This window comes from Phytophthora cinnamomi (genome assembly GCF_018691715.1).
Source record: "Phytophthora cinnamomi strain GKB4 chromosome Unknown Contig0, whole genome shotgun sequence".
NCBI lineage: Eukaryota > Oomycota > Peronosporomycetes > Peronosporales > Peronosporaceae > Phytophthora > Phytophthora cinnamomi.
The window spans coordinates 3,904,328-3,930,396 of record NW_027150933.1 but is presented as its reverse complement, the minus strand read 5'-3'; the positions used below and the strand labels follow the sequence as shown (position 1 = coordinate 3,930,396).

General features: G+C 54.6%; 1 protein-coding gene across 1 annotated transcript; it reads left to right on the top strand.

The window, feature by feature from the left end:
* Nucleotides 1-150: 150 nt before the first annotated feature.
* IUM83_02219 (uncharacterized protein) lies at nt 151-24,578 on the top strand (the record flags this gene model as incomplete). Its single annotated transcript, XM_067926120.1, has 3 exons — nt 151-732; nt 24,303-24,351; nt 24,538-24,578. The coding sequence occupies 3 exons, from the start codon at nt 151-153 to the stop codon at nt 24,576-24,578; spliced, it is 672 nt and encodes a 223-aa protein (XP_067800790.1).
* Between the last annotated feature and the right edge of the window lie 1,491 nt (nt 24,579-26,069).

Genomic DNA, 26,069 nt, shown 5'->3' with positions numbered 1-26,069 from the left:
TCGTGATCATCACTCTCTCCTCCATTGCGCACTCCCTCCTCCCTGCAGCGCTCCTCCGCCCCGCTGACCGCCGCCAGACGCCCGCACGCCTCCATCACCGCAGCGTCACGTTCCACCCTCCCGCTCCTCAAGCCGCTCCCAGACACCGCAATGGCCGCCGTCCGCAAGCGCAGCGCGTTGCAGCTCGCAGCCATTTCTGGCCACCTGCAGACTGTGAAGCTGGTGGATGGCAGCGGCGACGCTGCGCTGACGGCGCTGTTTGTGGCAGCGAAGACTGGACATGCTGACGTGGTGAAGCTGCTGATGAAGCGCGGAGCGTCGGCTGTCGCTGCGGACGAGGCAGGCTGGACAGCGGCGACGAAGGCTGCGGAGCTGGGGTATCGAGCTGTGGTGAAGGCGTTCCTCAAGAGCGCGACCGCTGCCGAGATCGTCAATATGCAGCTGCCTAGTGGCACAACCGCTCTTAACATCGCGTGCGAACGTGGACACATGGATGTCGTTGTCGCGCTTGTGAACGCCGGAGCTGACCTCGAATTGGCCGACACCGACGGCTGTACGCCGCTCACCACGGCAGCGCAACTGGGATACTCCGACATCGTCCAGCTTTTAGTGAATCGAGGCGCTAATGTGAACGGCCGGTTGCCCAGTGGGGGTACTGCTCTGCTCACTGCTGTGTGGCACAAGCGCGTGGCCGTGGTGCGGATTCTTTTGGACAATGGGGCGGATCTCGATGTATGTGGAGACTTCCAGAATTGGCCGCCGCTTAATGCAGCGTACTTCAGTGGACGCCTTCCATAAATACATTAAACGCCTGTCATACCTGCAGCAGATATGCAGCAGCATATTCGCGCATAAATCTCGTGAGACGCAGATATCGTCTCAATAAACTGCCCTATCCCTAGTTCTATGCGTGTAGCCATCATAAAAGTTTTGTCTTGGTGTTTGTATACTTTATGCTGATCATCACTCCTACGCTTGCATCCTTCACTCTGCGTGTATATCGCTGTGCATATATCTTCCGCCAGAGCAAAGCGACGCTCATTTTCGAATCTACTTCCGACGGTGCGGAGACGACAGCAAGCTCCACTTCAAGAAGGTGTGTGCAGCTGAAGAACTGAATGTGCTGCTCTTTGAGAGGACTCACCAGCTGTTTGTATGCAGTAACAATGGTGCGCCTGATGCACTCTGCAGTTCACTGGAGGCTTCGGTGCATCAACGACACGCCCAGCGAGGACGAAAACACGCCTCCGAACACCCAGTCCTGTCAACAGTACGACGACGGCAGCAAGCACCGTGACGATGGTGTCAGCGACTCCGCCAGTGCTACTGGCACGGCAACCCCTCCGTGGCAGACACCTGAGAGAAGCCGCCCCCTGTCCAAGGCAGCGACCAACCCGCCACCAAGTCCGGAGACGACAACTCGCTCATGCTCCAGCCCCACCACGTCGTCGCCAGCGCTGGTGGAGAGGCCGCCGAAATTTTCTGCGCGCCCGAGAACGCGCAAAGCGCTTCAGCCCCGCCAAGAAGGTCGGCGCAGACGTCGGGACGCTGCCGCGCCTTACTCTCACCGACGATCGGTGCCCCATCGTGATGACCGTCCGGCCATCAACCCACGCGGGGTAATGCGGGTCAATATGGAGGTGGCAGCTCGGGCTCGACTGCAAGCGCCGCGACCACGTGACCAGTTTATACCAGCCCAGTGGCCGCACCACGTGATCCACCTGCGTGAGCAATTCAACCCGCTCGCGACGGTCTTCCCGACGGTGCCTCCCTATGGGTGGTGTGACTGTCCGTCAGCTTGCCGCGTGGGCTCTTGCCGCAACTCGCTTCTGCACCTGTACTGCAACATCAACTGTTGCCCGTATGAGGGCCTCTGCGGCAATGCGCTGACCGAATCACACAAGGTCTATTTGGGGAGGAACGTGCGCACTAGAATGCTGGGCGTTGTCGCAGCCGAAAACATCGAAGCTGGCGAAGTGCTGGGGCAATTCCTCGGCGAGATGGAGCACGTTAGTGTTTCACGTGCCAGCAGACCTCGTAATAGCGGCTACCGCCTGGTGATGAGGCAGCGTCCAGAGCGGCCCACGTCTCCAGTATGCGTGGCGATCAACGCCGAGAACATGGGAGGGCTCATGAGATTTGTGAACCACTCTTGCCAAACAGTGGCGAAGTTCGTCGAAGTAGCCAACGGCCGCCGTGCCACCGTCGTCGTGGCAACGATGCAAGATATTCACTGCGGCGAGGAGGTGACTGTCGACTATGGCGGTGACTTGTGGTTTGTATGTCGGTGCGGACTGAGTGGATGCGCCAACGGGACATTCAAGATGCGCAAGATCCATGAGAAGGCGAAAGCGTGAGCAGCAAACAAGATGGAGTAGCGAGAGTGATGAAGGAGAGAGCAAGGTGAAAGAGCGAACAAGGCGGCAATGTTGGTATTTGCGTAGGTGCGTGTATTGTGCACAAATGAACAATTGCTTTGTGATTAACGGTTAGCGGTCTGTTGGTTGATGGTTATTGCAATGCATTGCCAGAATGGTGCAATGTAGTTAGAATTACAAAGGAGCTGGAAGAGCAAAGTACTGTCGCGGCAATTTTCGCGCCAACCTTCGCGCCAACAACGTGTTGATGGGCCCATCGAAGCTTCGAAGATTTCACGCATGATGACTTGCTATTTGCGCGCGCAGATTTCGCGCGCACCTCAGTGAAGCTAGCTTACATCTCAAGCCTCTACGTGCATGGGTGGTGGAGAAGACAGCACTCCAGTCAAAGCGCTGGCGGGGCGAAGCTGTCGTCGGCTCTCACTTTTCCTTTTACTACGCTCCAAGCACTTCGCCCCTTCACGCGCTTCTCCACCATTCGCCTCCAACCTGAACACCCGGTACACTGACTCAAGACGGCCGTACATGCACATATGCAACGTGGTTGATATTGTATTGATGTGAGAGTTTGTAGATGCCGAAGCACACTGGAATCACTAACTACACGATGGCCGATATCGACCACCTCCTGATGCTCGTTGAGAAGCTGCTACCTCTGGGCAGGGACGAGTGGGAACGCTTGGCAATGTCGTACAACGCCAACCGCCCAAGAGGTTCGCCTGAGAGAGACTTCGAGAGCTTGCGACGCAAGTTCAAGGTGCTGCACAGCACTCGGAAGCCGACCGGCGTCCAGGAGGTGCCCGCTCACATCAAGAAGGCCAAGCAAGCGAAGCAGGCCATCGACGACAAGGCCAACGTCGTTGAGATGGACGACGAGGCCGATATCGACCAGCCCGACTTCTGCTTTGACGTTGATCCGGATGACTCCTTCTACGAGGACGTCGACAGCGAAGGTTTGCGTGTACCTCATGAAGCCACCGTGACCGTATCTGGGCTCACCCAGTCACCGGGCTCCGACGGGTCGGTCGAGGAGGAGTCGACGGCTTCCAGCCGTTCATTGAACCGTGGCGAGTTCCAAGACCTGCTCACTTCGCCGATGTGTGCGGAAGCTCAGGATGACGATTCCCACACGCCACGTCCTGCTCCTGCCCGAGCAATGCCTGTTACACGACGCTTTGGCTGTGGAGGCTTACCACAACCCCGCAAGGGGGATGCCAACGCCACTGGTGGCGAACCTTCGTTACCGTCGCAGCTGCCATTGGTGCAAGGTGTCGGTACCGTCAACCGCGACGACCTCGAAGCGACCAAGTACCCAAAGCTTCAAAAGGCCTCGAATCGCCTTGGGGGTGGGGATTTGTCTAGTTTCCGCGACACTGTGGGTGCAAAGCGCACTCGCGAAGACGACAGGGACACGGTCGAGGCCAGCTACGCCAAAGCCAAGCGCATCCGCGCGATGAAGGCAACCACCTCTCTCAAGACAAAGCTGGATGGTTTAGAGGGTAGTGCCAACAGCATGCGAGGAAGCAACCTCAAGACGATTTTGCTGTTGCGCGAGGAGAGTGATCGAAAGGCGGAGGCTCGTCGTGCGGACGAGGAACGGCGTCGCCGTGATGAAAAAGCGGCAAACGAGGCTCGGCTTCTGGAAGCGAAGGCGGAAGCCGAGGCGCGCCGCCGTGAGGAAAAACTGGAAAGAGAAGACCGTGCACGCCGTGATCGCGAAGAAGCGCGTTCCCGTACTCAAGATCTGCTCCTATTGATTGGTGCGTTGACCAAGAAGGAGTGAGTGGAGGTTGACAAGTTCAGATGTCATGCGTGATCATCAAAGGGAGTGTAACGGGGTTACACGTACAAGTGGCTGCAAGTCACTTGTGAATTTAACAGATAGGTTATCTGTTAAACGTTTTGGATACTTCCTCACATTGGTGTAAGACACACCGATGGATACATTGAAGTGGACCACCACAGTGAGTGGTCCACACATACCCAAAAGATCCTATTGGTAGAAAGCAGCATCTTTCTACCAATCAGAGACATGCATATTAGCGGGGCTCTGACAGCCAGCCGCTGCCAACCCTTTCATAGATGATAAACAGTTTTAGCAGCTTTTAGAGGAAGATCAATTTACAAACAATACAGTTCTCATTTTACCTAATCTAAGTCACTTGGAATCCTTTCTTACTTAACTTATATTTGTGTATTCAAATATAATTAACCTAAGTAATTACTAAGTACTTACGCTTCCTCATACACGTTGCGCAACGTGTAAGCTAAAGTAGTGAGTCAAGTTAGACCCACTACACCTGGTAGCACTTTGTAGTCCGTCCAACGACCGACTGCTTGACGTTCGTACGCGGTGTACGAACGCGGAGCCGAGAACCACATGAGCACGGAGGTGCCCATGGAGAGCTCCAACACGCCTGCAACGCATGTTGCACACGCTGACTGCCCCCACCTGGCTGACCCAGAGTGGGAGGCCCTCCAACGACTGTCAACAGTCATTGGAGAAGCGGCGATAGCTACAATGCTGCGTACGCTATCGCCGACGGAGCAACATGGTGTTGCTCTGGGATTCATCATGAAGGAGCAGCGTGACGCTGCTTCCTCAGTGACGGCGTCGTCAGGGACGACACCGCGTGCTCAACCATTAAAGTTGAGCGTAAGCAATTACGTGGGAAGAGAGGGCGAGCCTCTCCTCCGATGGCTTGTCGAACTCGACACAGCCATAGCGGCTCGACGCATCGTCGACCCGCTGTCGAAGGTCGCGTTCGCCATGTCCTGCCTTGGCGGACGCGCAAGGAGTTGGGCGTATGGACGCCGACTCTCCGATCCTACGTGCTTCAGCACGTACGAAGTGTTCAAAGAGGAGCTCAAACAAGCGTTTGAGCCCCCGCAAAACGAGTTCCGGTCGAGGGCGGAGTTCCTCGACCTTCAGCAGGGTAAGCATGACGTCCATGCTTACGCGCAGCGCGCACGATATTTGGTATCAAATATCGTGACTAACCCGATTGACGAGGCGACCAAGGTCGTCACGTTCATGAAGGGGCTTAGAGATGGGCCTGTGAAAACCTATCTCTTCCGAGAATACCCGAGTACTCTCGAAGCTGCAATCACTCTTGCCATGCAAGAAGAGTTTAGCCTGCGGCAGGCTAAACTGCACGTGAACGTGCCGAGGTCGCAACCGCGCCCGGTAGCGAGGCCGGGAGGTCCAGAACCAATGGACCTCTCGAATGCAACAACTGCTGGTTACCAGCAGCAGGGAGGTAACGTGCGATGCTTCCGTTGCGGAAGGATCGGTCACTTTGCACGGGAGTGTACAGCTCCCATGCCCCCTGGAGGTGGCCGTCGTGGCGATGCTAGGCATCGCCGCGGACCAACAAAAAACGCGAACATCCAGTAGGCGCGGGGCGCCCTACTGGTAATGCAGTCGCGCGTGCCGACATCGGGCACGCGACACTGAGGACTGCAGCCCCCAGTGAGACCAGCTCTCACTGCAAGAAACAAGATGACAGGCCAAACCTAGTCATCTTGAAGGTTTACTCGAAGAGAGCGAGTGACTCTCTTCGAGCATTGGTAGACTCAGGCGCGTCGAACAACTTTGTTCGACTACGAAGCCTGTCGAGACTTGACTTCGAGGAGGTAGATACACCTCGAAGTCTTCTGGAGGTACGACTGGCAACAGGTGCCATCGTGAAGACCGAGAAGCGCGTCGTGAACGTGCGCTTCTCGTACAAACAACGAGTGTTTGTCGAACACTTTATCGTCCTGGACCTGGACGATAAGTTCGACGTGGTAATGGGCATGCCGTGGCTTGCACGGCATGACCCGGTGATAGACTGGAAGAAGCGCACGCTCGTGCGCTTCGGACGCGACAGCGGAACAGAGAGCGATGGCCCTGTTACCGCAGCGCGCGCACCAGCAGGTGCGCGCGGCTCACCAGTCGAGACAGCGCTTTATGCTGCTGTCCCGGAGTGCCCGAGAAGTGCGCGAGGGCGCGCACAAGTGACCCACGTCGGCAATGCTGCCGACGTCAGAAGAAAAAGATATGTTGGTTCCGGGAACCAACACCCACGTTCAAGTGTGTAAGGGACAGTCCCTGACCCGAAGCGGTCAGGTCGACAACGACGCGTCGGCTCCGGGAGCCGACGCACCCTCAGTCATGAGGGGCTCCGCCAATGAATGGCGTCGAGGTGACGAAGGCGTGTCAACTCCGGGAGTTGACGCTGCAAACAGTGCGGACGGTTGCAAACGTACCGCACTGACGCAATTTGCATGCTGTCGTGCAGCCGGGCTGCACGACGAAGCGCCATGCGATCAAGCCGGGCTTGATATCGCGCGCCCGCAGACAGGGTCTGCGGGCGAAGGGACACATTACCGTGCAGCCGGGCTGCACGAAGGAAAATGCGGTCAAGCCGGGCTTGATACCGCGCGCCCGCGGACAGGGTCCGCCGGCGAACGACTGTCCACGGCCGGGCCTGGACAAGAAGAACAACTGTGCGGAGCCCGGCTCCGCACAACAAGAAGACGGCGCAAGCGGAAAACGCTGCGCAAGTCTCGGTCCGGGACCGAGACGCAACAAGAGCAGTCTGCTGGGCAGACTGCGGCGGTGACGCCGAATGTCAAGACGCTAAGCGTCTTGACGCGCACCGATACTGGATTCCAGTATCGTGACATGGAACTCGCTAGTCCTCCGACGACGGCGTCGGAGTTGACTTCGCTTCCAGCCATGAGCTGGAAGCGCTTCACGCGCGACTTGCACGATGGACGCATCGAACAAGTCTGCGTTCTTTCGGACAGTGAAAGAACGGCGAGCGAGAGCGAAGAGCTGAGGCAGCTCTTCATGGGAAGTAGCACTGAGAGTGAAGACACTCTCAGTGCGAAGACGAAGCGAGAGCGCTTCGAGGAACAAGGTTGGGACTCGCTGAAGTCGAGTCCCTATTACAAATTGTTGAGGGAGTACAAAGACGTACTCCCGGAAGAGATTCCTGCGGAGCTTCCGCAGGATAAGGGCATTCAGCACGAGATTGATCTCGTGCCGGGCACGAAGTACTGTGTCACGCGGCAGTGGCCACTGCCGCGAGAGCAAGTGAAAGCGATCGACGACTTCTTTGAAAGTCGTCGTAAAGCAGGACAAGTGCGGGAATCAAAGTCCCCGCACAGTGCTCCGACGTTCTGTGTCAAGAAGCCACAGGGCGGATGGCGCATCGTTCATGCCTACAACAAGCTGAACGATGCGACGGTACCGGCACAGACGCCGATACCACGAAAAGATGTTATCATCGATTCGATGGCCGGGAGCACCGTTTACAGTGCTCTCGACTTGCGAGATGGATTTTATCAAATCCTAATGCGTGAGAGCGATATCCCTCTCACGGCAGTGAGCACGCCAAGCGGCATGCTCTGGGAATGGCTAGTAATGCCACAGGGGCTTAAGAATGCCCCTGCGACTTTCAACAGGTGCGTGACGCACTTGTTGCGCTCGGTGCGCGACTTCGCACCGGGCTACTTCGATGATGTATTCATCCACAGCCGGGCTGTGGACGGGAAGACCGACGTAGAGATGCACAGGGTGCATTTCCGGCAGCTACTTGAGCTTATGCGAAAGCATAAGCTCTACGCGAACCTGAAGAAGTGTATCTTCGGGGCGAGCGAGATACCCGTCCTCGGGTGTCTCGTAGGGAAGAATGGTGTCCGCCCTGACCCAGAAAAGGTCAGAGTGATTAACGAATGGCCAACGCCTTCAAGTGTCAAGGAACTGAGGCAGTTCCTTGGCCACGTACTTGTGCAAGTACGTGGAGGACTATGCGGGCAAGATCCGCCCGCTGTCACAGCTTCTTAAGAAAGAAGCTGTGTGGAATTGGACACCCGATTGCCAAAAGGCATTCGATATAGTCAAGCGGGGCTTGACTGAGGCGCCGATCTTGGCAGTGGCTGACCAAGATCGCCCATTTCACGTAGTGTGTGACGCATCCGATTTCGCGATCGGATGCGCGTTATCGCAGCACGATCACGAGGGCCGTGATCGTGTCGTCTACTACCAATCGCGTCAGCTGAAGCCAGCTGAGCGCAACTATCCGGTGCATGACAAGGAACTCCTTGCCATGAAGTATGCACTCGCAAAGTTCCGAGTGTACTTGCTTGGGAGTAGACCATTTGTGGTCTACACCGACCATGCTTCACTGCGCACCGCAGTGAAGTCGCCACATTTCACAAAGAATGGCGAGATGGCTCTCATTCTTTGCGGAGTATAACTTCCGGGTCGAATACAAACCCGGAAGATTGAACGTGGTGGCCGACGCGTTATCACGTCGGCCGGACTATGCAGAAGCTGTTGACGTCAATGCCATTGACGCCATACGATCGAGCAAACCCACATCATCTCTGTTGGATGATGTGAAGGCCGCGTACGCGCACGACGCGGACGCGAAGCTCTTGCTGGCCTATGGCACAGCGCCTTCTGACAAGTCCCGTCAGAAGCTGCCCAAGCACCTTCGAGCGCGTGCACACCGCTTTCGTGTGCACGAAGGACTGCTACTTTACAACGCAGTCGACGACAACGCGGATCGCGTTGTCGTGCCAAATGACCATGACCTGCGACTCAGGATCATGTACGAGTATCACGATGCCCCGACTGCGGGACATCTCGGACGTGAGAAGACATACGTCCTTCTCACGCGCGACTTCTACTGGCACCACCAGTATAGAGTGGGTGCGCAAGTACATCCGTGCTTGCGAGGTATGCTAACGCGTAAAGCCTGCGCCATTCGCGCAGGCTCCACTGCAATCACTACCGACTCCGTCGGAGTGTTGGAAGTCCATGTCTTTGGACTTCATCTTTGGTCTTCCCCCGGACAGCGGAGGGAACACCGGTGTTGTGGTCTTTGTAGACCGTTTCAGCAAGATGGTACATCTTGCTGCGGTGCCAGCAGAGGTGACCGCGAAGCAGACGGCCCGTCTGCTCGTCGACATGGTGTTCAAACACCATGGCATGCCGTCCGACATCGTGTCGGACAGAGACCCGCGCTTCACAGCGCACCTGTGGCAAGAAGTGTTTACACTTCTTGGGAGCCAACTTTCAATGTCGACTGCGGATCATCCGCAGACGGACGGTCAAACCGAGCGCGTGAATCGCGTGCTCGTCGACATTTTGAAGAGCTACGCTCACTCGTTCCAATACTGGAGCGAGTGCTTATCGATGGCAGAGTTTGCCATCAACAACTCAGTGCATGCCTCGACAGGGCATACACCGTTCTACGTGAATGCCATGCGGCATCCACGTCTACCGAGTTTACTCGGAGCGATGGCTCCCACTTTAAGTGGGGGAGGATCTACGACTGCAATACAGCAGCCGCATAAAACCGCTGACACTTGCACAGTGTCAGCTGCAACAGCGAACAAACCACATGAGTCTGCGCCATGCGCAGACTCCTCAAACAACAAATACAAAGACCACGGGTCTGCGCAGGGCGCAGACACCGCAAAGAATCACGCAGAGGCCGGGCCTCTAGCGGAGAACGAGCTGAATGACTTCAGCTCGGATGCAATCAATTTCATCACCAAAAGACAAGCCGTAATTCGGTTTGTCCAAGATGCAATAGCAGCTTCTGTTGATCAACAGAAGCTGAACGCAGACAATGTGGGCAGAGGCAACACAAATGAATTCAAAGTTAGTTCATTGGTTTTGTTAGCTACTCAAAACCTGCCTAAACATGCCGTTTCGCACTTCGGAGCAAGCTTGCTTGCTCCGCGCTTCATCGGGCCGTTCACTGTGTTGGCACGGCACGGCAATGCATACACGCTAGACATACCGTCTAGCATGCGCCTCCATCCGACCTTTTACGTCGGACGGCTGAATCCATACCTGCAGCACGAGCCATCTAGCTCGGCTGACCCGAAGCCTCGACAGGAGCCGAGGCAGAAGCGGAAGCCTTGGCCTCGGCGACGAGCAGCCTCTCCTCCAGCGCGCGGACGCACTGGAGCAACTCCTTCATCTGGGCCCCCAACTCGACCTGGATATTCGAGTGGGTCTGCGAGACCGCCGCGACTTGGGCCTTCTGGTTCGCCAGCTCCTGCTTCAGGGCGGCGAACTCAGCGCCCTGCAGACGCTCCACGACGGCCACCCGGTCGTGGAGAGGCGCATACTGATCAGCCCGGGACTGATCATACCGGGGGCGTGTTCCCACCCCCGCCACCGCCGATCCGTGACGCCCGCGGCTCAACCCGCTGGATTGTTGAGCGGATTGTTGACCATAGTATCCCGAAAACGAACCCTCAAGGGGCTCGTTTTCGTATTCGTTGGAGAGGATTTCCTCCCCATCGAGATACATGGGAGCCGCGGAACGTCTTGCTGGAGGACGTTCCGGAAATGGTGAGGGCGTACGAAGAGCAGTACGCGCTGGCGCAGCGGAAGTAACACGAGCGCTGCGGTCATCGCTAGCGCCCGAACCCTCACGTGCTAAGAACTTAGCACGGAGCTCTTTGAGACTCTCGGGCACACGGAACGACGTGTACCCGTTCAGGTCGCGGTCGCTCAAGCGGACCGCGCCTGGAAAGCACTTCGTGCACTGAAAGCCCTCGGGCACAGCGCACGGCACATTTGCCTCCTCAGCAGCAACATGAAGTTGCTCCAGCTTTCCACGCTTCGAGTACGTCTCGAAGCGATCACGCGCTTGCTTAATCCGATCACGGTAAGCACTCGGCCTCTTGTTGAAGTTCTCAACAAAGGCGTTCCAGCTTTGACAAAGTGCCTGCCATTCGGGCACTTTGCTGCGAGAAGAGGTCTTCTTGCTTTGAAACCATCGGAGCTCATGAAAGAGTCCGATGTAGTAATCGCGCCTTTGATGCGTTTCCGCATCAAAGTGCAGCTCGGCAGCCACAGCGTCATCTTTGATGGCGCTGCATACGTACAGCGGCACCTCATTCGGAGGTACCGAGTTCCCAAACCGGTCCGCACTTTCGCGTGCGAGTGAAGAGGGCTACGATGACGTTGCTCAACTGCTCTTAGAACGAGGGGCACAAGTCGATAGACCGGGTCCGAAAGGGGTCACCGCAATGATTGCTGCGTGCGAGGCTGGAAACCTTAACATCATCGAGATGCTGTTCGATTACGGAGCTATGATCGATCTTGTCGATGAAACTGGTGATAGTCTACTGATTACTGCGGCGGAAAACGGACACGTGGAGGTGGTGAGGTTGCTTGTGGAACGTGGTGCTACGGTGGACTTGTTCAATAATAATGGGTGGACTCCACTTATGAGCGCGACTGAAAACAATCACGCAGAGGTTGTGACGGTGTTGCTGGAGAAAGGGGCAAACGTTAATAAGCACGGAGCCTCCGGGAACACACCTTTGATCATCGCCTCCATCCATGGAAGCCTTGAAGTTGCTCGCCTTCTTATCACAAATGTTGCAGAAGTTGACGCGATAAACACATTTCGCACATCTGCGCTTATCACTGCAGTCGAAAATGGCCACACTGAGGTGGTTACGTTGCTATGTGAATCCGTTGCAGCGCTGGACTGGAGAGAATACAAAGGTTGGACCGCTTTGCTGAGTGTTGCTGAAGAAGGATACACAGAAATCGCAGCAGTGCTACTCGAGAGCGGGGCTTCTGTGAACAAACAGCTTCCAAACGGGTTCAACGAGCTCCTAGTCGCGTGTGAAAACGGACACATCGAAATTGTTAAACTTCTTTTCGATAAAGGAGCCAGCATCGACACTGTCGACGACGACGGTGAATATCCACTGTTTGTGGCTGCAGCTAATGGTCACAGGGACATCGTAAAGTATCTTCTGGAAAATGGCGCGTCCACCGAGTTGGTAACTTTTTTGGGTGGTCACCGTTGATGGAAGCTGCCGAACAAGGGCACGTGAGTGTGGTGAAGGCGTCGCTGAAAAGTAAGGAAGCCAATCACTTCGTGAATTTACAGCTACCCACTGGAGCAACCGCACTGAACATCGCCTGCGAATACGGTCAACTCGATATTGTTGTCAGACTTGTAAACCACAGATCTTCACTTGAACTCGCTGATGAAGAAGGTTATACACAGTTGATCACTGCTGCGCAGTTGGGATATTCTGATATCGTTCAGTTCCTCGTGAATCAAGACGCAAAGCTGGATGCACAGCTACCCAGCGGAAGTACAGCCTTGGTGACAGCAGTTTGGCACAAGCGTTTGAAAGCAGTTCGGATTCTTTTAGATAACGGAGCAGACATCAACTTACGTGGTGATTTCCAGAACTGGCCGCCCCTTAATGTAGCATATTTCAGCGGCTACACTGAATTTGTGCAGCTGATCTTCGAAATACTTCCAGCGGAAAAGCAACTTTCGTTCATCGACGTGGCTTGTGCTTTGGATTCAGCTCGGATTTCGCCAAACGGCTCCCTAATGGATTCGCTGCCCTTCACATTGCATGTGAGAATGAACATATTCATATCGCCGAGATGCTTCTTAACCGTGGTGTACCGATCGACAGTATCGACGAGGAGGGGGATAGTCCATTGATTACAGCTGCTGATAACTAGCCGATCGCCGCCGCTTCGCGGCGGTGTGTGTGTGGTTAGTCGCAGCCGGTTACGCTCGCTGTTCCAGCTCGCTCCACTATTTGCCATAACCCCCTCTGCTTCGTTCCGGCGGGTCTACAGTTCGGCGCGACCCGTTACGCTACTTGGCATACCGTTCGTTGTAACCCGTTCCGCTCGCTGTGCCAGCTCGCTCCACTACTGAACATACCGTTGCTCGCAACCCGTTACGCTCGCTGTGCCAGCTTGCTCCACTACTTGCCATACCGTTCGTCGCAACCCGTTCCGCTCGCTGTGCCAGCTCACTTCACTACTTGCCATACCTTTCGTCCTAACCCGTTACGCTTGCTGTTCCAGCTCGCTCCACTACTGAACATACCGTTCGTTGCAACCTGTTCCGCTCGCTGTTCCAGCTCACTCCACTACTTGCCGTACTGTTCGTCCCAACTCGTTACGCTCGCTGTGCCAGCTCACTTCACTACTTGCCATACCTTTCGTCCTAACCCGTTACGCTTGCTGTTCCAGCTCGCTCCACTACTGAACATACCGTTCGATCCAACCCGTTACGCTCGCTGTGCCAGTTCGCTCCACTACTACGCGATCGCGTTCGGTGCTTGAATGTCCAGCATACTTGGCGGTCGATCGTGCTTCAAGGTCCTGCGAGTCGCGTTTGAAGGTCCGGGTTCACCCCTGTCCAGCGCACGTCTTGTGTTTCGCGCGCTGAGTCGCGAAATGTGTGTGGCGCCCCGAATAGCAATATATTCTAACAAAGAGGGTTTCGGCCTATCACAGAGCAGTAATAATATATTATGTATTTAGCTCACGCCCAGAAGGTCGTCCTCTATTTACTTTATAGCGCTATCGCGCACATATACAGGTTGCTATGTCGGACACGCAGCGCACCGTCGTCGCTGTGCGGCGCTCGCGTCCTGTGGGGCTCGCAGCGACGCCCGACGTCCGAGCGCGGCGTCGCTTCGCCGCGCGCGAATTCGAATTCAAAAAAGAAATTTTAGCGCAGAGCCCAAATCGGCCAATCACAGGACGAATAGATACCACGCAAAAATAAGCCAGTCCGGAAGATGGTGGGATGCCATAGGGCAGGCTACTAATGCGTTAATGCAGGGCGGTAGGATGATGCTCTACGACAGGCAAATGCCGAAGGGGCGGGAAACGGACGGATTTACAGACAGACTTACAGGATACTCGGTTAGTTGTAGTAGACTAGCCGATCGCCGCCGCTTCGCGGCGGTGGTTGTGGGTTTGGTCACAGTAGTGTGGACCGCCCGCCTCCGCATCGCTCCGGCGGGCTGGTTGGTTCGCTTAGACTACGCTTTGTCGTTGGGGGATGGGTATGCCCGCCTCCGCTTCGCTCCGGCGGGCGATGGTTTCGTCAAAGGGATGCATTGCTAAAGTTAAACGCACTTCCAAAAAAGACATGTATTTATGTAATTATGAAGTGTGTACTGCTGAATGCCTACTCCGCCTAAGCATCTTCGAATATCTGCCTGTACACAATGTTGTCAGTGTATGCACCGTCGTCTTCCTCCAGCTCTGGATACTCGATCAAAGCCTTGAACTTGGACCTGGATGTAACCCGCGACAGCGCCACATGGAGCTGTCCGTGGGAGAAGCAGGGAGTCGCCAGATACAAACCCAGGTTCTGGACGGTTTGGCCTTGGGCTTTGTTGATGGTCATGGCGAACGCTGGTACAACTGGAAACTGCTTACGTCGCAAGCGGAAGGGGAACTCGCGCGCGTCCCCATCGCTGACGAAGACGATCCTTGGAATTAGAACGTTTTGACCAATCCGTTCGCCAGTCATGATGGTAGCATGAATGACGTGGGGCTTGAGCTGGACAACCCGTAGTCGCGTTCCGTTGCAGAGGCCCAAGTCGGGGTTCAGGTTTCTCATCATCATTATTGGAGCGCCTTCCTTCAGTGTAAGTTTGTGTGGAGGAATACCGTTGATAGTCACCGAATGCAACACCTCCGGCTCAAAGAAGTTGCCTTCGTTGTCGTCATCCACTGAATCCACCGATAGATACTCGCGGGCCTCCCCGGAGGGTCGTTCAGAGACAGCTTGGTTGATGCGGTGCACCACGGCGTTGGTAGTCGTCAAGATGGTCCTGTTGGCGAAGTACTCGTCCGTAGCCACCTCGGGATCGTTGATGTCGGCGTACATCTTATCAATAATGTTCTTCAAACCCCGTGGAACAGCTCCAGGTGCGATTTCTTCGTCTTCAATGTCGTCTCCTTCTTCGTAGATGTTGTCGATCAGCATATCGCGCGGAATCTTCACAAAGTCCCTGCCCAGTGACCTATTGACCTCGTGCCTACCCTCTCCGACTTGTAGGAGAAACTCCGAGAAAGCCGCGAGCTCTGCGGCGGTGCTTTCGTTACTTGCCGATTGTACACGCATGTTTTCCGTGAGATGCAGCTACTTGAAGTGTCGCCAGAGCGTAGATGACTTCAGACACGCGTCGATGGTCTCTGCAGGTGTGCCGCGTACTACCACCGGCAAAATCTGGCGGAAGTCACCCGAAAGTACAAATACTTTCCCTCCAAAAGGTTCCTGGTCGTTACCCATGATGTCACGCAAAGACCGGTCGACCGCTTCGAAGGCGTGCCTGTGAGTCATTGGAGCTTCGTCCCAAATAACCAAACTGGCCCGCTCGATCAACATCTTGAGGCGCGATTGTTTATAAATCGCACACGTCGACTTGTCGTTCAGCTTGAGAGGTATCTTGAACGTTGAATGCGCTGTGCGCCCACCCATGAGCAACAGCGAAGCGATTCCACTCGAAGCCACAGCAATCGCGATCTTCCCGGACAGTCGCACCTTCGCCAGGATATGCCGCAGCAGAGTTGACTTTCCTGTACCTCCCGGGCCGTCAATAAAGAATAGCTTGTTGCCTTGAACTGGCGCTTCGGCCGCCTGGATGATTTCGTCGTAAATAGCTCGTTGGTCGTCGTTCAGCTGGCTTTCTTGGTCCACAATGGCTTGAAGGGTAGAGTGCTGGTACCCCTCCAGTTCGCGTCGAATGAGGTTGTTCCGCAGCAGCGAATCCAGCACCAGTCGCGGGTATTCATCCAGCTGAGGGAGGTCAAAGTCCGCCACTACGTAGCCACTGATCTGGAGCAGGTCGTTAAGGTCCTTGAGTGTGTGGAACCTGACCATGTCTTCCTTCTCCTGTCCTTCCAAGCCCCGGTAAGTGTACGCGAAGTCTTCTGAAAGAACCTCGTCCACAGTACGCGAACCTCCGAACCTTGAGAATAAACAATGATCGTCGCGAAGAGCTGGCGGAGTTGGTACGGCATCTTGAAGGCTGCGGCTTCTTCCATACAGGCAATCCATTCTGCGTCGTCTTCAAGGTAGCCCAGTTTGAGTGCGGCCTGGCGGTACGACGCATACGTAACACCATCCACTGTCCGAAGCTTGGCAAAAGACTGTGGTCCCTTGCGGTGACATAGCAGTACACGCATGTAGAACCGCTCCATGTCCCGAGGGGTCACATGAACCATCCGCCCAAGCGCCGCTTGGTATTGTTTGCGACGAACCCATCTCTTTGCCTTGTCATCCCATCGGAACAGCTTCGGAATGTCTTGGTACACCATGGTCTTTGCTACTTGGTTCTCCGGGGCCTCGCTCGCGCACAGTTCGAAGAAGCGGGTCAACATCGTATGGCGACCGCGCGTGAGAACACGATCCGGGTTGTCGCTGGAACGGAAGGTCACGAATTGCTCGTTCTCCAGGTGGATAGTCAGCTGTACGATGGAGTGCGTCTTGCCTTGAACGGAGAAGTCGAGAAGCCGCATACATGCCTCTATCGGAGATATATACCTTGCGTTCAGGTACCGAAGAATCTCGTTGGGATCCATCCTTGCACCGTTCGACTCCCCGCCCACCGTTTCCACAGTGATTACAGCCTTGTCGGACCCCTTGTAGACGTACTTGTACAGGTATTTGACCGCCGTGAGGGCCGTACAAACCTCCACGTTGATATGGCAGTTGTACTTCTGCGAAAGGTAGGGGTTGTATGGAACCACCCACTGGTTAATGGTGGCGTTGTCGTACTCCCTTCCCTTGAACTTGAGTACTCCTGGAGGCCGGCGGCGACGTCTGCAGACAGGAAAGCCGTTCACGTTTCCTTGGGTAACCTCTACCAACGGCTTCGGGTATCCCTTCGTGCACTTCCCGTCCTTCATGCAGGGGCTGGAGGGGTTCGCCGCGCCACATGGTCCATGCATCATACACGTGAAGATGGTCTCGTACAGCTGGGGGTTGATCTCGGCGTCGGGAAGCTCCGCGGAGCTCAATTTGTCGATGATTTGTCTTGCACGCGGTTTGTCTTCCTCTGCGAGAATGATAAGAATGTGTGCGTGTGGGAGGCCCCGCTTCTGGAACTCCACTACGTAGATCCTCGCCAGAACACGTCCCAGTACGCCTTCATCCAAGTCTTTCAGCATCGCCGCGAGTTTCTGCTGCCAAACGCGGGCTACGATGTCCGGGCGGTCTTGTGCGCTTTGGTTTGGCTCCGGTATCTTCTCCTGGATCTCGTCCCACGTAGGATTGCACGTCATAGTAACGAAGACGTCCGGTTTTCCGTACTCCCGCACGATAGCCATGGAATCTTAGTAAGACTTGTACATGGCCCGCGGACTCCCCGAATGCGTAGCTGGTAAAACGATGCGCTTGCCGATTTGGTCCAGAAAGTGTCCCGAGCGACGCTGCGGTTCATCTGGGTGCTGTAACGCCCCAGTTTCGCGGTTGTATTCTGTCAGTAGAGCTTCTCCCTCGCGCAGAACCGCCGTGTTTTCACTTAGAAGCGCGTCTTGAACCCCGCCATACTGATCGGCCCGTAGTTCAGCTTGATGGGATGCCACCCAACGCAGTTGTTCTTGCTCGCACTTGGCTCGTTGATCTACGCAGTACTGCTGGAATAATCGTCCACCTTGGTGCAGTACCGACTCGTCACCGACTTTCTGGAATAACCGGTAGGCTACGTGCTCGCGGAGGGACATTTCGCGCTTCTTTCTGCGCACCACGTTGTTCGCATACACGTCTGTGTAGGTCCAACCCAGTTCTCCATGCGGAAGAAGTAGTGGGTACTGCAACGGGTCATACATGGAGTGTGTCTCGAAAAGGCGCAACAGAGAGTGATCTTTTGCACACAGAAGGATATCGCGCGGGCTGTCCAAGTTGCCATCCTCTATAAGGGTCGCCCCAACTTCCGAGACCGTGGGTAGGTTGTGGGTTCGTGGGTTCGACCTCTTTTCGTGTAGCCGGAACACCATATCAACCACCTCCTTTCCCGCCGCCTGGTCGGCGCGCAGCTTCTCCGCGAAGTTGAGATACTGTTGCGCGAACGGATTGCACTCCTCCATCATTTGTTCGATCTCCAGCAGCGTTCCAGAATCGAGGTCAGCGAAGATACCTCGGCTCCGCTCCGCTCGCTGTTGCATGTCTGGATCGACGATGTAGATCTGGGCAAACTTGGGAGGCATGGGCTCGTTTGTGAACGTGTCGATACGCGGAAGTAGAGAGCCCAAGTAGTGCCCCATGGCTCCTTGAATGCGATACGTGTATACGCCTCGTTGTCCCGCAACGCTCTCGTCTTGGTTCACGTCCCTGAAGTTGTGCCGGTTGCTACAGGAAGCCCCAATCGATGTGAAGGCAAACACTTGGTTGTAGGCACGGATGCGGCGCCGAAACTCGGCGTCTGTGTACAACTGGTGCAGTCGCGGTGGCGCAGCAGGTAGTGGGGGTAGTTGCACCGCTCCCTCTAAACAGCAGCCTTTCTTGGACTCCGCAGGCCATTTCCACGCGTTGCAATGAGGGCAAACCATAGTCGGAGGCAGTCTGTGGCGCCCATTGACGATGTTGTCGCCGCTGAGCATAGAGACTCTGAACTCCTCCTGGTTCGCGAGTGCATGACCTCTGCGAAGGGTGCTGCGCCGTATACGCTCCTGTTGTCGCCGCTCCTCTCTCTCCTCCTCCTCTTGAGCATCGCGAACCATTGCTTGATGCTCCCGGCGGGCGGACCTCTCCGCTTCAATCACTTCATGGCTTAGCGCAGCCCGACGATCTTCTTGGCGAACTCGCTCGCGCTCGAGGCGTACCTCCCGGTCTTCCGGAGGTTCCTGAAGTCGCAGTTGTCCGTGGCGAAGTCGGTCAACCTCCAGCTCAGTCCGTCGTTCATGCTCCGGCTGGTCCGCCCGTCTAGCTGACACTGCAGCTCGCGAGCGCTGTCGTTCGGGCTCTGTTCGTAAAGCCCTTCGTGCCCGTTGGCGCTCTGCATCTCTACGTCTCTGACGCTCGCGCTGGGATCCCGTCATGTTCGCCCTTCTGGCCCGGGCTCTCTCTCTGTCTCGCGCGCGGCGTCGTTCTGTTTGAGACGCCGTCATTGCTGCGCGCCTCCTACGCGCTGCCTCCGCCGGGGTCGGGCCGGGAACTTGCTCCGTTGTGCTGACATCGGCCGCTACAACTGTAGAATCAACAGGCGCCGCTGCCTGGACCGGAGCTTCTTCTCTGTGGATTGGTGGAGGCTCAACAGACGTGTTTCCGGTTCTTATTCGCAACGTGACTCTCGACAGCCGTGACAGTAGCGGCCGTGTCTGTCACGATAAGCGATTGAAATTCCTTGTTTAAGTTGTATCGTTTAGCCCTCCGACGCGCTTGGCGGCGCCTTTTAGCGGCAGGCTCCTCTGGAGCAGCCGGGGTTGCGTTGATACGCTCGTTGTCCCGCAAGGCCTGCTCGATCTCCTCGCGCGTCCATTTCCTTTTCGTTCGAGCCATTTTGGCCTGCGTACACACAACAGAGTTACATGACGCGTTAGACATAAAGTCTAAGAACACCGTCGCCATTTCCTGGGTCCTATACACGCGCCCCGCCGCGGACACAGAAGCGCAAAAAGGTGCATCCACCTAAAGCGCCGGTCCCATACACGACCACTGGCCCGGAGATGAGGCAGGTCACCCGGCTTCGCCGAGATCTGCCCCATTTACCCCGGATTGGTATGAGATTTCCCACGCCGCTGGCGGGCGGACGTGGGCACCTCAGGTCGCGGCTCCCAAGAGCGGTCGCTGCGGCAAGGGCACGCGAATTCCTACGTCGGCGGCGGGTGCCAGCTGCAGTCTTTCTTATCATCTTAAAATGGGTATTGCTACCCACTTTAGAGAAAGTAATGGTCAGTATAGTGGAGAGCTGCAGTACCCAAATGCCATTCTCCAAGGTAATTAAACCCGGGATGCAAGCAAGAGAGCAATGTTGCAGATTCGGGACGACCTGCCTGGCATCTGTGCACCAACGGGGGAGTCTCGACTACATGGCCGTGTCGTGGAACCCACTGCAACTCCCCCGTGGCCCCACCGGAGTAGGCACCAGGCCGCCCTTAATCCCACACTATAATACCTCGACTGCCCTGAAGGTACCAGTTATCCCAACAGGCGGAACTCCCGAAACCGACACTTCTATTACAGTTTGGAAACTATGTAGCTAAGCGTACCTTAGTCCCTGTGCGGCGCTCGGGTCCTGTGGGGCTCGCAGCGGCGCCCGACGTCCGAGCGCTTCCTCGCTCCGCCGCGCGCGGAATTCAAAAATGGAAATGTGAAAGCTGAGGCAAAATCGGCCAATCACAGCGCGTTATAATTATTACGCATGGCTATGCGTTGTAATTTCGGGCAAAGATAAGCCAGTCGGGATGATGGTGAGATGCCATAGGGCAGGCTACTAATGCGCTAATGCAGGGCGATAGGTCGATGCTCTATGGCAGGCTGATGCCCCAAGGGCGGAATACGACGGACACCAGACAAACACACCGGATACTCTGTTAGTTGTAGTAGATGGTTACAGCGATATCGTGAGGTTGCTTATCGGGCGTGGTGCATCACTCAATTTAAGTGACAGTGAGGGCTGGACCGCACTCATGAGCGCTGCCGCTGACGACTACGACGACGTGGTCTTAATTCTCCTTGAAAATGGAGCAGACACGAATATTCGATGCTCGAACGGTTCCGCTGCGCTCAATATTACTTCGATGAATGGGCATTTCGACTCGGCCAGATTGCTCGTTGAATATGGCGCTGTAGTTGATCACGCAGGGGAAGATGGTGACACTCCTCTGATAAATGCAGCCGATACGGAGCATCCTGCCATCGCGAAGCTACTGCTGGAGAATGGAGCTTCGATCGACGCAACTAATGACAGAGGCTGGACTGCCCTTTCACTCGCAGGTATGAATGGCAATGTGGATATTATCCATCTACTCCTTGATCACAGCGCGGCGATCGATTTCGTGGATGCAGACGGCGATACTCCACTAATGATTGCTGCAAACAATGGACACGATAGAGCAGTGAAGGTGCTACTAGAATGTGGAGCATCTTTTAGCGCGGTGGACAATGGCGGTTTATCCCTGCTTTTGAGATCCTCGCGTGAAGGTCACGTCGGCGTCGTCTCTGTGCTTTGTGAACGCGGAGCAAGCGTCAATGATCGCCTTCCGAACGGCTACTCTGCTCTCCACATCGCCTCTGAGAACGACAACGTCGACGTCGTGAAGTTTCTCCTGAAACATGGAGCGGCACTTAATGGCGCGTACGAGGATGGGGATACGCCGTTGATTGCTGGTGCCCAAAATGGTAAAACAGAGGTTGTGAAGATTCTGTTGGAGCAAGGAGCGGCTGTGGACTTGGTAAATAATGAGGGCTGGACTGCGCTCATCACAGCGTCGGAAAACGGTCACGCGGAGACCGTACGACTGCTGCTAGCACAGGGGGCAAACATTGATCAGCAGGGTCCGAACGGTGCAACAGCTTTGCTGTTAGCCAGCGAGGCCGATTCTCCTGATATGGCTCTGCTTCTACTTGGTCATGACGCAGCTGTCGAATCGACCGATGGTGATGGCGACAATGCATTGCTGATGGCTGCCAAAAGCGGCTTTACGGACGTGGTCCGCTTGTTGCTTGAGAGGGGTGCAAGGATTGATGTTGTCAACAATGCTGGCGAGAGTGCACTCAAGAAAGCGTCAAATAAGAGTTATGTTGATATTGTTTCGGTCCTACAGGATGAAGAACAAGGCAACCATTGACCTACAAGAACCAAATGGAGCCACTGCTCTTTGGGCAGCAATACTACTCGTTGGGAGTGGCGCTACCCGTTGAATAAAAACTGACGACGACTTGGATACGTTGTCTGCTCCTCGGGAATTGAGCCACTATACCTCATCTCGCCTTCTTATCGCAACTTTGAAACCATTACGCGGCCGAGGTCAGGAACGAGAATGTACCGGGGGAATGGCATCGACAGCTACAGCTGCGATGCGCGAAATATTCAAAAATTCAATCAATTTCGACTTCAAACAGAGGCAACCTGTCACTAATAACGGATTTCACCGAATAGTACCCAGGCCACTATTTAGTTTTGCCATCAAAAAGCAATCACAGTTGGGAGGGGACTTCTGAACTGTGTAGGGTTACTAAAAATGCAGAATTGCCTTGGTGAGAGGCACTCGTAGAGAAATAACTCCTACTCGACAAAGATTACTTTTTCAGATTCACTCTATAACAATTGCAGGGGAAATCCTCCGCTACAAATGTATCGGATTAGAAAGTACTATTTCGCAATATTGAGTGTGCTACAATACTCCAAATATCGTGTATGGTATCTCTTCGAGCACAGTGTTTAACGATCTCCTGCGATCATCCGAAAAAGGGTACATCAAAGCCTGTTCTGTATTACATCACGTTATAAATGAAATACATATTCTCCTTACTCGACAACTACTTCGACGCCGTCAAGTGCGTCATTGAGCTCCTCACTCAGTAACGCGCATGCCACTGGTCCGGTGCAATGGTGGCTGAAAAACAAAAGCTCTCATCTCTGCCATTCGTTCGATACCGGTACCAACTGTTCCACCGGGTTTATATATATATTATTTTCTGATCCAATTTTCAAAACGTGACCGGGTTTCTATTTTGTGAAGGGTTTGTAATCGGCGAAATCCGTTAGTTATACTGTACAAAATTTCCAAGATTTGCCAAGAGAGTGCATGGATTTCTCTGAGATGTGCACTCATTTTTTCGAGCAACCAGGACGGTTGGACAGCGGTAATGGTTGCCCCCGGCGCTAGATTTACGGATGTGGCATCCGTACTGTTGGACAGTGGTGCAAGCGTTGACCAGCAACTACCAAATGGAGCCACTCCTCTCCTAATAGCACGTGAACTGGTTATATTGATGTGGTGTATTTGCTCCTCACTCATGACGCAACTATCGATTTGGGAAACCAATTCGGAGATACCCCCTTGAAACGCGCGACTTAGAATGGGCATACTTCTGTGGTGCACTTGCTGATTGGAAATAGTGCATCTGTAGATCTGTCAAATAACCAGGGTTGGACTCCGTTAATGAGTGCTGCAGTCGAGGGTGTGCTTTTCAAGAATGGGGCTCAAATCGATCAACGGGGAACAAGCGGCACCACGGCGCTCCAACTTGCGTGTGCGAATGGATCTCTAGGCGTAGTAACTCTCCTAGTTGACAAGGTACTCTGACCAACATGGAGAAGAAGACTTCGAGAAGCTCGTAGCCGTAGCCGGTAAAAATGGTCACCAAGATGCGGCCAGCTGCTTATCTCGCGCCTCAATCAGCGCCGTTGGGGCTTGAATGACTACAACGCACGGATAGTATCATTCTACTTGCCGACAGCCATAATTCACTTTGCAGTGCCTATTGAGTATTGAGTTAACAACGTTCAAATTCCATTGATTCATTAAACGGCCAGCAGGCGATTCATCTCGCCCGGGCAACCCCACTGTCACTTTTTGCTGCTGTTAGGCGACGATATGGGCGTCAGGGACCTCCACAGCCCAAATGACACTATCGGTGGGAGCACGGGGACCGCCGACCTGGTTGGGGAGACTGATACACTAGAAACCGGCGTCACCACCACTTGCGGGAAGCGTTGGGCGGAAGAAGGCACAATTCCGCTGACTCGGTGGTACGGACTAGGGGACAACGCCCATGAAGAAGGCACCAGCAGCGACGGGAGCGTTCGTGGGGTAGCCATAGCTGCTGGCACTCGTGGCGGACCTACCGCTAGAGATTGGGTATTACCATATGTCCCGTACCCGGGAATCTGGGTGACATTCCATGAGGGTCTTCGCTGGGCCTGGACTCTGAAAGACCCGCGCCGAGACCGCCTGGGGTGATTCTCGCTCGACCGATGGCTACAACTATGAATGGATACACTCGAGTGGCACAACGTACCACTTTGTGAGGAGTCGCTTGGAAGATGACGCGAGACCCAGATTTCAGTTGGGCTCGACGACGACGACGGGAGCTTCCAGGGCTAGCATGGTGGCGTTGAGGACGGATGTCAGGACGTGCTACGGTGCTTTCTCGGAGCCAGGATGGAGGAGGTGTCGCAACAAGGAAGGATGGCACGTCAGGGTGCCCCGGTGAGTAGAATGGAGGAGGAGTCATGCTTATTGGCGGGAGGGTGCGCGACAGAGACTTGGCTCCGAGCTAGGTCGCTATGGCTGCAGAAACATACTTGCGGAGTGTGTGCCCGCAGTTGCTTGTCACTCAAATATTTTCCCGCTAAGAACGAAGTCTAACAAAGTACCGTTTTACATTTCGTTTAGCGCCGCCTCCTTCCTGCACCTACCGAGAAAGGCCCCTCTGAGCTCCAACCACTCTTTACAGTACTCCCCGAACAGCCCACGCGTGCCCGATCCTTGGCGGGAGGGTGCTCAACATTTGGTGGAGAAGCAGGGTACGCGTGAGCTGGAGAAGGGCTTGAGTGGAGTGAGCTCGAGAGGCTTGAAGGCTGCCGCGAGAGGCGTCTCTGTAGAATAGCGATTTCCTGTGGTCAAGCAAGGCCCGTGACGTCTATCCAGTTCGGCTTCGTCGGCGCAACAAGGCCTGAGAAGTCAACCTGAGGATCAGCGTGGACGGCTACACTTACTGCGTGAAGAAACTGGTCTGCTAGGAAGCGTTCCGCTCAGAGTGACAAGCGTTCAAGTTCAGACCCAAACGAGACGGCTCCAACGAACGGTGGCTGCTGCTACTGGAGACTAAAAGGCCGTGCGCTGGGTTTTGGAGTGGGTCCCCTGGATCGGGTCCGTACTGTACCCAAGCACCGACATTTCGAGTGACGACTACGTGAACAAAGTAACAATGTATTACTTGATGAAAGAAACGAGCACTTCACTGACACCCCTACTGTGAGTGAAGTGTTCCTCTCCACCGAGGAAGGGGATGGAGGTCGACCCTCACAAGGTGCAACGGGACTCCTTCGAGCGACTACAGAAGCGGTGACAGGTCAGGATGGACCTCGGCCGATACTCACTGACCCGAACCGGCCTGACCTGTCAATCCCGCTGGGCTCGGAGCCGTGCGATCGCAAGTGCTGCGCTGGGCGGCGCGGGGCTACGGAGTCGAGCCAGTAGTAATTCCGGACCACAAATGACCGCCAGTTTTTTTTCAACGAATACATTACCACCTACAGGTAATATAACCGTCGAATACCAAAACTAGTAAACAAAATGGGCAAGACCTCTCGATACCTTCTGATGCAAAGGAGCACTCTCTAATTTTTCAGACGCTACAATACTCCTAAATATTGTCTTAGATCACGAACAAATGGCCGCCAGTTTTTCAAATATAAAGAACGATCCATCCTGATCGATAAAATATAAAGTATAAATAATAATATCATACGATCCACCATAATCATGAAAGGATACATAATATGTATCCTTTCATGATTATGGTGGATCGTATGATAATTGAATCGTTGGCGTTGGAGATCTTGTATATTATACAAGATCTCCAACGCCAACGATTCAATAGGTTATATTGGTAGTACGGTAAAACCATTATGGCAACGATTCTCTGAGCACAAATGTAAATTTAAACGTTGGGTGGATGGTGTAGATATGTGCAAAGCAGCTATTTGCTATCATTTTCGAGAGCATGGTATTGAGAATTTCGCGATATCATTAATTAGTGAGCATGAAATACCAGATCGAAAAGTCTTTTGCCTTTTGAACAACTTGCTATTGATTCAACCCAAGGAGTTATTAATAAGCAAGCAGCCATCAGGACAATGGAAGAGATTAATGCACGCAGAGCGGAGCGTATTGAGTGTGAATGTGGAGTATCATATCGTCAT